The sequence below is a fragment of the Rhinolophus ferrumequinum genome, chromosome 13 (assembly GCF_004115265.2).
Source record: "Rhinolophus ferrumequinum isolate MPI-CBG mRhiFer1 chromosome 13, mRhiFer1_v1.p, whole genome shotgun sequence".
Lineage (NCBI taxonomy): Eukaryota > Metazoa > Chordata > Mammalia > Chiroptera > Rhinolophidae > Rhinolophus > Rhinolophus ferrumequinum.
The window spans coordinates 7,517,941-7,530,086 of NC_046296.1; the positions used below are offsets into that span (position 1 = coordinate 7,517,941).

Below are 12,146 nucleotides of genomic sequence, written 5' to 3' on the forward strand. Positions count from 1 at the left end.
CTACTGTCGTGACTCCCCTTCTTTTAAAGCATTCTGGGTATAGAAGCAATATGGCATCAGTCCAGTGTTGTTCCGACAAATCTCAGGCATGAATTTGTTCCCAATTCCAGAAATGATTCATAAATATAAGGAAACACCTGAATTAATCTGCAATTTAAAACTCTCAGGGTGCTTTTTGTTTGTTTGTTTGTTTGTTTTGTTCATTCCCAGTCACCTGACCAGTGAATATTTCAACCTTGGTAAATATTTTTCTAAGTATCCATATCTTTACATGGAAAATGAAGAGATGGAGGAATCTATACCCTAATGGTTCATGCAGTGTGGCTCTATGTTGAAAGTCATTAGGACATAGTTTGAGTTATTTCACTCTTCATCAGTTTTGGCTAAATAACAACCTGTTAAATTGTTCTCATTTTCTCCAAGTTTCTTCAGTATCAATTGTCTATAAAATATGAGATATGATTACCTAAAACATCTAAATGTTTAACATATTGAGTGTGCCTTTCTAAAGTGTAATTTTGTCCTCTGATTTGCCAAAAGGCCAGGGTAAAACACAGTCAATATTTTAGAGATATAGCAACTTTCGATAAATCAATCCTAGAGAGATTTTAAAATATACTATTAAATAAATCTGATCAAACTTCCATGAGATTCTGATATACTTCCTCCAGCACTAGGCTGATTTAAATAGAGTTCATTAAAAGGAAATGGAAAAATAAGACCCATTTAACTAAAGTATATGTCATCTAAAACAGAGTATCTTAAACCTTATACATATCTTCTGATATCTTGTTGAAATGGAAACCCTCAAGGAAAGTGTAAGGTGGAACCTGCTGTTTTGCATTTGTAATAATTCCCAGGGATGTCAGTGATGCTCTGGCTCCAAAGAAAATTTTGAACAGCAAGATATTTTCATATAGGAGAGAAAGAAGTTTCCATCCACATTGAAATTTTGATTTTTTTAAATCAAAATGAGCTTCCATTCTTTGTCAAATTATTTCTATATATGTAAAACATTTCCAAATTTTTCTATTATCTCGATCATTTAACAGATTTCTTGTTATGAATCCAGACAATGATGATGGTTGGAGCACATCCAAGTGAATTGTAACAGGCAAAATTCTGAGACATGTAAAAGGAATGACCATCCAGGCTGCCGGCTGTCAGTTCCCATCATCATTCTCCCTTGTGGAAGCACATTTCTCAGAACCCCTTTGCTCTCTATGATTTCCCATAGAGTTGCTCAGTGAGGGGACCTCCCTGACATGTGGAAATCAGACGAGGAGGATTCAGTCCTATCCGTCAGGTCCTGCAGGCAGAGTGGAGGACTGGAGAATCACTGGTGGCTGAGAGCATAAGCACCCCCACTCCTGGGCCTCCCCCACAGGTCTGGGGACTACATAGTTAGACAGCCTCTGTCCGCAACAGCATGTGTTCTCCGGTTTCTAGGTGAGCACCAGGGAATCACACATTTCCACTATCTGCTTCCCCTGTTATTATTTCCCTAGCCCTTCGAAACAATGTTCTTTAAAATTAATTCCCTATATTAAGCAATTCTTGCTAGGAATAACTAGAGTGGCTTCTCTTCCCCTTTATAAATTCTGACTGATATCGCAGCCAGACAGCTCAGATGAGATTATCTTTGTTCTTTATGAAATCAGGAGAGGCGTTGTATGTGCTACTGAGGTTGAGGAGAGACAAAGAGAGTTAGCGTGCAGAGGAGCCTCCCTGGACACTTCTACCAACACTTCCAGTCACCATCAAGGAGTGGGTGCATCTGAGAAATGCTCTCAGCCGATGGAGGCCCAAGAAGAGCAGCTGGGGCAGCCTGCTCTCAGCTGTCTGCTTCGTGGTTTATGTTCAGGCTCATAACACTGTGGGAGGCCAACTGCTACGCTGTTGACAGTAATAAGTTGCCACATCTTCAGGCTGCAGGCTGCTGATGGTGAGAGTATAATCTGTCCCAGATCCTTGGCCACTGAACCTCGAAGGGACACCGGTTTGCAAACTGTTTGCATTATAGATCAGGAGCTTAGGAGCTGTCCCTGGTTTCTGCTGATACCAGGCTAAGTTACTGTAAATGCCCTGACTGGCCCGGCAAGTGATGGTGACTGTGTCTCCCAGTGATGCAGACCGAGAGGATGGAGACTGGGTCATCTGGATATCACATCTGGCTCCTGAGAAGGGAAACATGAAAGCAAACATCCTTACTCTTAATGATGTTACCAGTCTTATAACTACCCTGCAGTCTAAGTAGTACTGACCACACTGGCAGAGTAAACCCCCACTTTTCCTTCCTTACCTGGGAGCCACAGCAGCAGGAGGCTGAGGAGCTGAGTCGGGACCCTCATGTCCATGCTACGTCCTGCCCGGACTGATTCCTGCACAGGGTGTGACCACACTATTAATGTGTCCAGGGCTGTGGGTTGCACCCCAGTAACATGCAAATAAGCAGGGTTGGGGCAGGTTAGGCCCAGCTGCAGGGCTGACTGGTCTCAATAACCCGGCACAGTCAGTGTCTGCCAGGTGCCCCAGCCCCACAGGGCAGCACACATTTGTCTGCAAGAAATATGTTTCTCCCTGGCAGTCACAGAATCATTCTACTGTCCTATGAGTATAGTGTTCTTGCTCAGTTCACATTTCAGGACATGTTTCTCTTGCTATTTCTCCATAAAATACAGTGTTTCGAGTATGACACAACCCTAGCACTTGCAACAAATTTTACCAGCTCTTTGCATTGGTAACTATGCACCATTTTGAGGACAAGGAGACTTCCTTTTGGGTTGAATTCTTAAAACCTTTGGTATGATAAATTAACACTATTGGCAGCCAGAGATGCAATGAGGTGTAAGAGTAAATAACTGGAAAAAAAATGTGGGTGTCATGATTTGTAAGGAAGTGTGCGATGACTGAGTATCTGTCATTGCTATCCTGTCATCTCTAGCTTAATGATCTGTCCATCCGAGTGCTCTGACACACCACTTACATCTAGGCCAGCCACGGTCAGGGATTTTCTCCTCCACATCTGAAATGTGTCAGCCACCTTTCCTCTCTGCAGGCCTTTCCCATGCCCATGTTACATGTCCCTGAGCTCCTTGGGTTACTACCTGTGCTTCGCTTCCTTCTTAACCCAAGCTATTCTCTTCAGAAGCTGAAGGCTTCCCTAGGCTAAGTGCTTATGTATAACCTGATACTACTATGTTCCCTTAACCCGCATATTCCTCCATCACCAAAGCTTTTGTAGTTTCTAAGAGAACATAGTTCTCAGTGGCTGGATGTAGGGCCTTGGGCACAAGCAGGGTGATTGGAAAACCACATGGGAAGGTGAGGTTGGGAGACTTGCACAGGGTATTAGAGCCCACACAGTACAGAAAAGGCATCCATGTGTGATAGAGGAAGAACCCAGCATGGAGCTAGAGTGGGGTGAGGACTGGTGTCCCCACATGGCAGTGGTGGCACTAATGAACCAGTACATGTGCCAAGGCCAGAACAAGAAGAGGACATTCACCGAGGCAGAGGCACTCAATGTAGGTCTCAGAGCCCAGGCATGGAGGGGAGGGCATCCATGCAGGAGTGTGAAGTTGGCAATGTCCTGACAAGTGTATCAGAGCCAGAACAGGGTATGTGTATAGATGTATGGGGGAAGTTATGTGCAAGGGGATGGTAGTTGGCTGTAACAGAACGAAATTGCTTTCCTTCAGGATGTTGATGATCATATAAGTCCAAGTATTGAGGTTAATTAGAGATAAAATTTTCACTGTTGGAGACAGTTGTTACAGATAAGGAAAACGAAATTCCTAGGATAAACTGGTTTGGGACTGAAATCGGAAATATTAGGGTTATATATAGATTAGATATGAAAATGTGTGTTGATATATAAATAGAGGATGGATATAGATAGATAAACAAACATATTTTCCCTAGACTAGTACCAATGACACCCACGTCCCAAAAACCAATCACAGTGCCCAGATCTTGATTTGTTAATACTATATTCCACTAAAAGAAAGCAGTACTTCTTGGAGAAATGCCTCATTCCTGGTCTAGAATAGAGAAAGTAAAAAATTACTCTGGACAATTTGGGCCAGAAGTTAAGAATTGCTCAACAATGATGAGGTGAAAAGAAGCGATTTGGAACGGGACTATCATTTGCCAAATCTGAGAAATTTTGAGAATTAAAATCAATTAAGAAGGTAACTCATTGAAGGAAATATGCACCCATGATTTTATACTGATGCTTTGAGGAGGAATAGGATTTCATAAAGTATGAAGGAATTTTCCAAAAAAAAATCTTATTAATTTCAAAGGAAAAAAGAGCAGCTGTGCAGGGCCGGCCCGGTGGCTCAGGCGGTTAGAGCTCCATGCTCCTAACTTGGAAGGCTGCCGGTTCGATCCCCATATGGGCCAGTGGGCTCTCAACCACAAGGTTGCCAGCTCAACTCCTCGAGTCCGGCAAGGGATGGTGAGCAGCGCCCCCTGCGACTAAGATTGAACACGGCACCTTGAGCTGAGCTGCCGCTGAGCTCCTGGATGGCTCAGTTGATTGGAGCGCATCCTCTCAACCACAAGGTTGCCAGTTCGATTCCTCGACTCCCTCAAGGGATGGTGGGCTGTGCCCCCTGCAACTAGAAACGGCAACTGGACCTGGAGTTGAGCTGCGTCCTCCACAACTAAGACTGAAAGGACAACAACTTGACTTGGAAAAAAGGCCTGGAAGTACACACTGTTCCCCAATAAAGTCCTGTTCCCCTTCCCCAATAAAATCTTTAAAAAAAAAAAAAAGAGCAGCTGTGCAGCAGAGAAGTTGGTAGACACCACCTTGATCTTTGATCCTGGAATTGAAGTGGCATCATCAGTAATGGAATGAATTGGAATATTGGACCACCTAATAGGATGCAGTGAGAAGAGCAGACAATCACGTTCAGATATGCCTGCCAAAGATGCATTATGTGAATCTGATCATGAGGGGAAATCAAACAAATCCACATTGATGGACATCTTACAAAATGACTAGTATTCATCTTCAAAAGTCATTAAGTTCAAGGAAAGAATGATGAACTGTTCCAGGCTGAAGGAGACTAAAGGGATATAGACAAGTGAAGGCAACACGTGAGTCTGGACTGGATCCTTTTGTTATCAAAAATAGTGGTGGGATATTTGTCAAAGCTTGAGATAGGCCTGAGGACTAGATGATTTAATGTATTAATGCTGATTTCCTTATTTCGTGTTTGTACTGGATTATGTAAAAGAATGTCTTTTTTTGGAGGGAATACATAGTGAAGTCTTCGAGGGTAGGGATATCAGGTCATCAGCTTACTCTCAAATGATTAAGGAGTAGGAGGGAAAGTACCATGTGCTCTGCCTACAACATTTCTGTGAAGTTGTTTTGAAATTTTATGAAAGTACCAAAAGCAGTTCTTGAGAGTCTGTTGAAGGTATTAAAAACTGCACGTCAGACTGGATCCTGAATTCTTCCAGCTTCCCCTAATATTTGGACATATCTCTCCAAATTAATGCTTCCAAATTTCTCCTACCCTTCTGCCTTGGACTCACTAAGAACTGAAACTACCCTTTTCTGAAGCCCTACAATAGAAGCTGGATGATTTCAATATAAACTTCAGAGAATTCACCACAGGAGATGGTATTTGGGTAACTTTTGTTCCTACTGTTGTGGTGTCACTAAACAAGTTTATCAGAACACAGAATGCCATCAGCAAAGATTTAAAATGCAAAAGATGCTTGGAGCTCACCATCAAGAAACTTTGAGAGGCTGCCCCCATACTCAGAAACTGGGTTTTTGCTCCCACCATTAATTTTTTTTTTTTCATAGAGTTCCCCAATTAAATGCCTAACTACTTGAAGCATCCGGTAAATATCCTCCACAACCAAGTCCCAACAAATAATTCAGCTGGTTCTTAATGAACAAAGGAAAAACCAGATGAGAAATGGACCTTCGTATTATCTAAAGGAAAGAATAATATCTCTTCTTTCATTAAACAAGAGGGGTAAGTGACAAAGACTCTGCTGGACTAGGCCTGAACTGGGGCTTGTCTGTGGAGAATCCAGTTTGAGCAAGAATCCTGCCAAGTCAATTTAGTGAAATCCCTCATTCTTGGTATATGACCACTCTAGACATCCTATCACCCTGGCCTGACTTCAGCAAGAATTTTGTTAGTCAGTCTAACAAAAATCCTCTTTAGCTTTGATATTTTCTCTTGGTAATTTTCCATCTACTGAGCCCACTGTGTCCCTTGCATATTAATCACCACTTGTTCTTTTACACATCAGAGTTAAGTCAAATCTCCGCCCTCCACTGCAAGACCCCATTGCAGTGGTCCCTACACTGCTCATGATGCCCTTATCTTTTTTGAATAAATATTGATTTATCGTTCTTTAAAAAAAAAAAAAAAAATCCAGAGTGGAAAGCTTAAGGGAAAGCTTGATGTAGTCTCTTGTTTTTATCACTAAAATCCAGTTTCTTTCTTCCTCATCACTCTGCCTTTCATGTGCTAGTTCCATATTAAGGGCAACTTTGGAATTATATATTCCTTATCCTATAGGTGTCTATTCCTCACAGTCCATAAGGTATTTGAAATTCTCTGCATGTGGTCAAGCTTAGGTAATAACCCTCCTTTGACAGATCATTGAAGTCAAGGAAGTGGCCTCACTGAAGGCTTATCTGGTATTTGGCCTTTCATTCCTGGATTTGGGTTGGAAATGGCATTCTCAAAAACAAATCATCTATCAAATAGTAATTGAAAGATTTGAAATAGCAAAATAGATGCTTTGGAGGAGAGAACATAAATGTCCACTCTTTCATCTGTAACCAATACTCTGAGTTAAGCATTAAGAAAGGAAAAGTTAAATGAAAGCTTCAAGGAAGAGTCCTGTAAATATGAGAGATATAGGCCATTTCACTATTTTAGCCCAGAAAAAGTGTATTTTTCCACGCAAATCAGAGAAAGAGAAAGTGGAACATGTTATCTTCACTAAAAATGAATATTAAACATACTACAAGATGCCCTGTTAGGTCCCGTTTATTTTTATAAATAGCGTCAGTGCATTGATTCTTGTCACTGACCTTTGTGGAGAGTGGTTTCATGCTGAGGAATGTGGTGAATTGAAAAACCAGTGCCCATGATCAAAAGACGTTTTGGATACATGACAATTAACGAGACTACAGTAATGACAATTTTCCAAGAAACACAAGTGTTAAACTGCACCAGCTTGTTCCTCTGACTGTTCATGCTGAGGGTTGAGGATACTCTAAATGGATCTGGACACGTGTTGCCCCACTAGTCCTCAGGAAAGGCATTGCTCCAGGGGAAGGATCTCAGAGGGAGCGGGGTGGAGTGGCAGCAGACACGTTGTTTGCTTATTATCTGTCCTTCCTATTAAAATTAAAACTCTATGAGGTCAGAGTTTCTGTTTGACTTGTTTAAAATGCTCTATGCCTAGCAGAGTTCATGATGCTATGATTTCGGTAATCCTATAAATATATATTTTTTCATTCTGAGCAGAAACATTGAAGATGTGCTCTTGCAGAGGCGGGGTGCTGAAGGTATTTTACCTCTTACCCCCATGATGTTACAGACATCTTCGGTCTCTTAGTGAAGGAGAAAACAAGAACTTCAGGTGTAAGTTGATGGCCTAAAAGATCAGTGACAAAGGTGATTCCAAAGTATGTGGTAACAGATTTTCCTATCAAGTGTCTGGTTTGGATGTATTGGGGTGACTTTGTGTTGTCCAAGAAGAACTTCAAATTGCATTTAAAATTCAGAAGAGAGTCTAAGATAGACATATGAATATGTGCACTACATTCTCATTCTTGCCAGTGACATAAATATATCCTACATACTGACATCATATTAATATTATTTCAATTAGGTTCTGAAATTACATGCTTAATCATGGAATAATGTGCAAGTTTCAAGGGAAGATTGAATATATTAGCCTGTTCTATATCTCTTGCACAAAAAAATAGTTCTATGAAGCCTCTGTAATAACGTGCCATGAACACTTCTCTACATTTTTCAAGATTTTTTGCATCATTTGAAGCTGTGCTGTCCATACTGATAGATTTATATTATGGAGCCAATCGTGGCTTCAACTGCATCTTGCGGAGAATTTGTGCGTTTTACACCCTGCTGGATCCTCTCTCTCTGCCCTTTGTCTGATTAACCTCAATTTTTCCCACTTTATCCCTTTCCTGTATCCCTCTGATTTCACTCTCACTCTTTCACCTTGGGTTCATTACTCATTCCCTTATTTGTAAGCACCTCTACTCTCACTCATCTACTTCCAAGCCAGACTGTTGTTGTCAGCATTTCCAGGTCTGATTTTCTGCACTCTTGTCTCATAGTTTTGTTTCAGAACTGGCTTGTTTTCTCTATTTCATTCCTCTTGGTTATGTCTATTTTCTCATATACATTCTCATATTCCACATTCTTGTTATAGGTTTTTTTGTCTATAAGTATAGCCTGTGGTGCTCTTTATCTCTGCCAGCAGCCGTCCCTATTAACTGTGAACGTGCAATATCTCCATGACTCTGATCCATCAATTATAGGTCACCTGCAGACTTGAAATTTAAATTTAATGGGCCGTTTTCCACATTTATCTTGTCCGACCTCTCTTTCCTATTTGGACACTTATAATCATTACAATTCTTGTGCTTCTACTGTGCGTACTATGTCCATACATCCACTTATGTGCACTCTTCTAAGTCATTGACAGTGTTAAAATATTTAGTAGGAAATATTGCACAAAAAATTAAGAAAACAATTACTATATGACCCAGTAATCCCTCTTCTGGTTATCCACCCCAAAAATCTGAAAACATTTATCCATAAAGATATATGTACCCCTATGTTCATTGCAGCTTTATTCAGTGGCCAAGACATGGAAACAACCAAAGCGTTCTTCGATATGTGATTGGATAAAGAAGATGCTCCACATATATACAACGAAATATTACTTAGCATTAAGGAAAGATGAAATACTGCCATTTGTGACTACATGGATGGGTCTTGAGATTATCATGCAAAGCAAAATAAAACAGAAAAAGTCGAGAACCATATAACTTCATTCATACATATGTGGTATATAAAACTGAAAGCAACAAATGAAAAAGACAAACAAAAACTCATATACACAAACAGCAGTTTAATGGGTACTAGAGAGTAAAAGGAGTGGTAAAAGATGGAAAAGGGGGCAAATATATGGTGATGGAAGGAGAACTGACTCTGGGTGGTGAGCACACAATGCAATACAGAGATGATGTGTTACAGAGATGTGCACTTGAAGCCTATATAATTTTACTAACCAATGTCACGCTCATAAATTTAATTTTAAAAATTACCTTGCCTTTTATCTCAAAAGAGTTGAATAGACTCTTCCCTATTGCAATCGTTTCTCTCCCTTATTGCAATTGACTTAAATAAAGTTTATTCTCGGCCTCTTTAACTGGTCTAGTGCAACTTTTCTTTTACATAGCATGCCTTTGAACATTGTAAATTAGAAAAATAGAATCATGAATAAGAATCTCTTTTGTTTATAATTTTTGCACATTATTATACTTGTGAAATTTTCACATGTTCTTGGATGTACCAACAGTTTTGTTTATCTTCATCCATACATAGCTTTTTATTTCGTGCATCTGACTAATTTTATTTATTCATTCTGATGTTGATTGACACTTAGACTATTCCCAGTTTGGGGTCATCACAAATAATGCTGTGAGCAGTATTGTGCATTTGTTTCATTGTGCATTTGTTTCATTGTACATCTGTACATGCTTCTTACTAAAAGAGCTGCATTACAGGGTATGTGTATGCTCAGTGTTAGTTCTCAAACTTGTACTACTTTATATTTCTGAAGACAATGTATGCACATTCTTTCACATTACTGGTATTATTAATCTTCTTAGTTTTTTTAAACCATCCTATTGAATATTTAGTGGTGTTTTTTTGTAATTTTCATTTAAAGCTCTCTGCTGATTATAGATGTTTGTTCACCTTTTATATACTCATACCTTGTCATTTGTATGTATAATTGACAATGAACCATTTCTTTAAAAAGAGGCCTTTCCCACAGTATTCTAGTGTCATCTTTGTCGTTAAAAGCATCAATATATGCATTGGTCTGTCGCTGAATACTCTCTTCTATTATCTTTGACAGTTTGGCTGAACTCATCTCGAACCACAGACTTGACATCCACCATGTAAGTCCTCAGTCTGGTGTTTCTTCAGGTTTGCTCTGGTTTTTCTAGTCCTTGACATTGTCATATGAAATTTATAATCAGCTTATAAGTGTCCATTAAAAATAGTTGAGATTTTGATTTTGTTTTGAGATTGTGAAGAACTGACATCTTTATGATACTGAGACTTTCAATCCTTGAACATAATATGGCCTTCCATTTATGTAGGGTGTTTTGCTTTGTTTTGTTTTGTTTTGTTTTCTCTGAAAAATGTCCTAGAGCTTTCATGGTATTTTGTTTGTTTTTTCTAAACATTTGATGTTTTTGAGGCACTAGTAAAGGATGTGTTTTATAATTTTATTTTTTCAGCATTATTTCAGTTATACAGAAATCAAATTGACTTTTGTATGTTGACTTTGAAACCAGTGATTACCTATTTCTCTTATTTATAATATTTCTCCATAAATTATTTTGAATTTTCTCTGCACAGTCTTTTCATCCATGAATTATGACAGTTTTGAGTCTTCCTTTCAATCCTTGTCTGTTGTTGTTGATATTGTTGCCTTATTGAACTGGCCAGGACCTTTCCAAACAGAACAATGATGTTAAAACTCAACAGCCAACACCACAGCTGCTTATAGAGGAAGCAGCTGGTATAATGAAATAAACATTGAAGGTCTTATGAAAGTTTTTGTTTCATGTTGAATCACTGTGAATACCCACTGTTATATTGCTGACAATAGTAAATTGCAAAATCTTCGCGCTCCAGACTGCTGATGGTGAGAGTAAAGTCTGTCCCAGACCCACTGCCACTGAATCTGGCTGGAACGCCGCTGGCCCTTGTGGTTGCACCATAGATGAGGAGCTTGGGAGCCTGTCCAGGTTTCTGCTGGTACCAGGCTAAGTAGCTACTAACAGTCTGACTGGCCCTGCAGGTGAGCGTGGCTCTTTCACCTGGTGACAAAGACAGCAAGGCTGGAGACTGGGTCATCACGATTTCTCCGGTGGTATCTGAGATTGGAAACAAAACACAAAGGTCACCTGTGTAACATGGATCATACCCTGGTCTTCCCAGCAGAGCCAGATTGTTGATCTACATTGAGCTTTCATTATTATACTTGCTGAGCAAATGTGTCAGGTCACAGGACCCCACAGGGACAAAGTTTCCACTGAAATACAGAACCAGCCCATGTTCCTCTCACCTGGGAGCCAGAGTAACAGGAGGCAGAGAAGCTGAGCTGGGGCTTCCATGGTTCACTCTGTGTCCTACCAGAGGCAGACCTTCCCCAGATATGGGGACTGATATAGGCCCTGGTCAGCAGGATGGGCTGGGAGGAAGATGCAAAGCAGCGGGGGAGGGGCGAGCTGGGCTTCCAGCTGCTGAGACCATTTGCCTCCTCTTTTCTACACTTGAGCAACCCATCCCGACGTTGTCATGTCAGAAAAGCCTGTTAGCTCAGCCTGAGGGATGATTTTTTTTCTCCAGTCATAGAATTTACTTCTGTATCCCCTCATCTCATTATTGACCTAGATTCAGACAGATGGTGCTTGGCACAAAACAGATGCTGTGATTCTTGTTACTCTCTTTATCCCTACTTTGCCTACACCTCTCCCTTGGTGCATCATTGGATCAGACTGGATTAAAGAGCTGATCAGAAATTTTTCTTCCTGGCACACCTTTCCTGCTTAGTGATCTTAGTAGTATCTGTAAAATCATTTGAAAAGAAGTCAACAGCTACTTATGACAAAAACCCTCAGCAAGCCAGGAATAATGGAAAAATGTCTTATTCTGATAAAGTTCTATCAATATCCTACAGCAAACATTATACTCAGTGATAAACTATGGAACATTATACTCCTCATAGTGCAAAAAAGACTAAAATTCCCATTCTCGCCTCTTTTTTTTTTTTAATTTATTGGGGTGACAATTGTTAGTAAAATATTCTCACCT

At 40.1% G+C, this 12,146-nt stretch overlaps 2 gene segments (V, D, J or C); both read right to left on the bottom strand.

The window, feature by feature from the left end:
- Window positions 1-1,866: 1,866 nt before the first annotated feature.
- Window positions 1,867-2,431, bottom strand: LOC117032864 (immunoglobulin kappa variable 1D-13-like). The segment is given in 2 exon segments: window positions 1,867-2,177; window positions 2,303-2,431. Coding segments are annotated over 2 exon segments (366 nt in total).
- Window positions 2,432-10,901: 8,470 nt separating this feature from the next.
- Window positions 10,902-11,446, bottom strand: LOC117033321 (immunoglobulin kappa variable 3-15-like). The segment is given in 2 exon segments: window positions 10,902-11,206; window positions 11,398-11,446. Coding segments are annotated over 2 exon segments (354 nt in total).
- Between the last annotated feature and the right edge of the window lie 700 nt (window positions 11,447-12,146).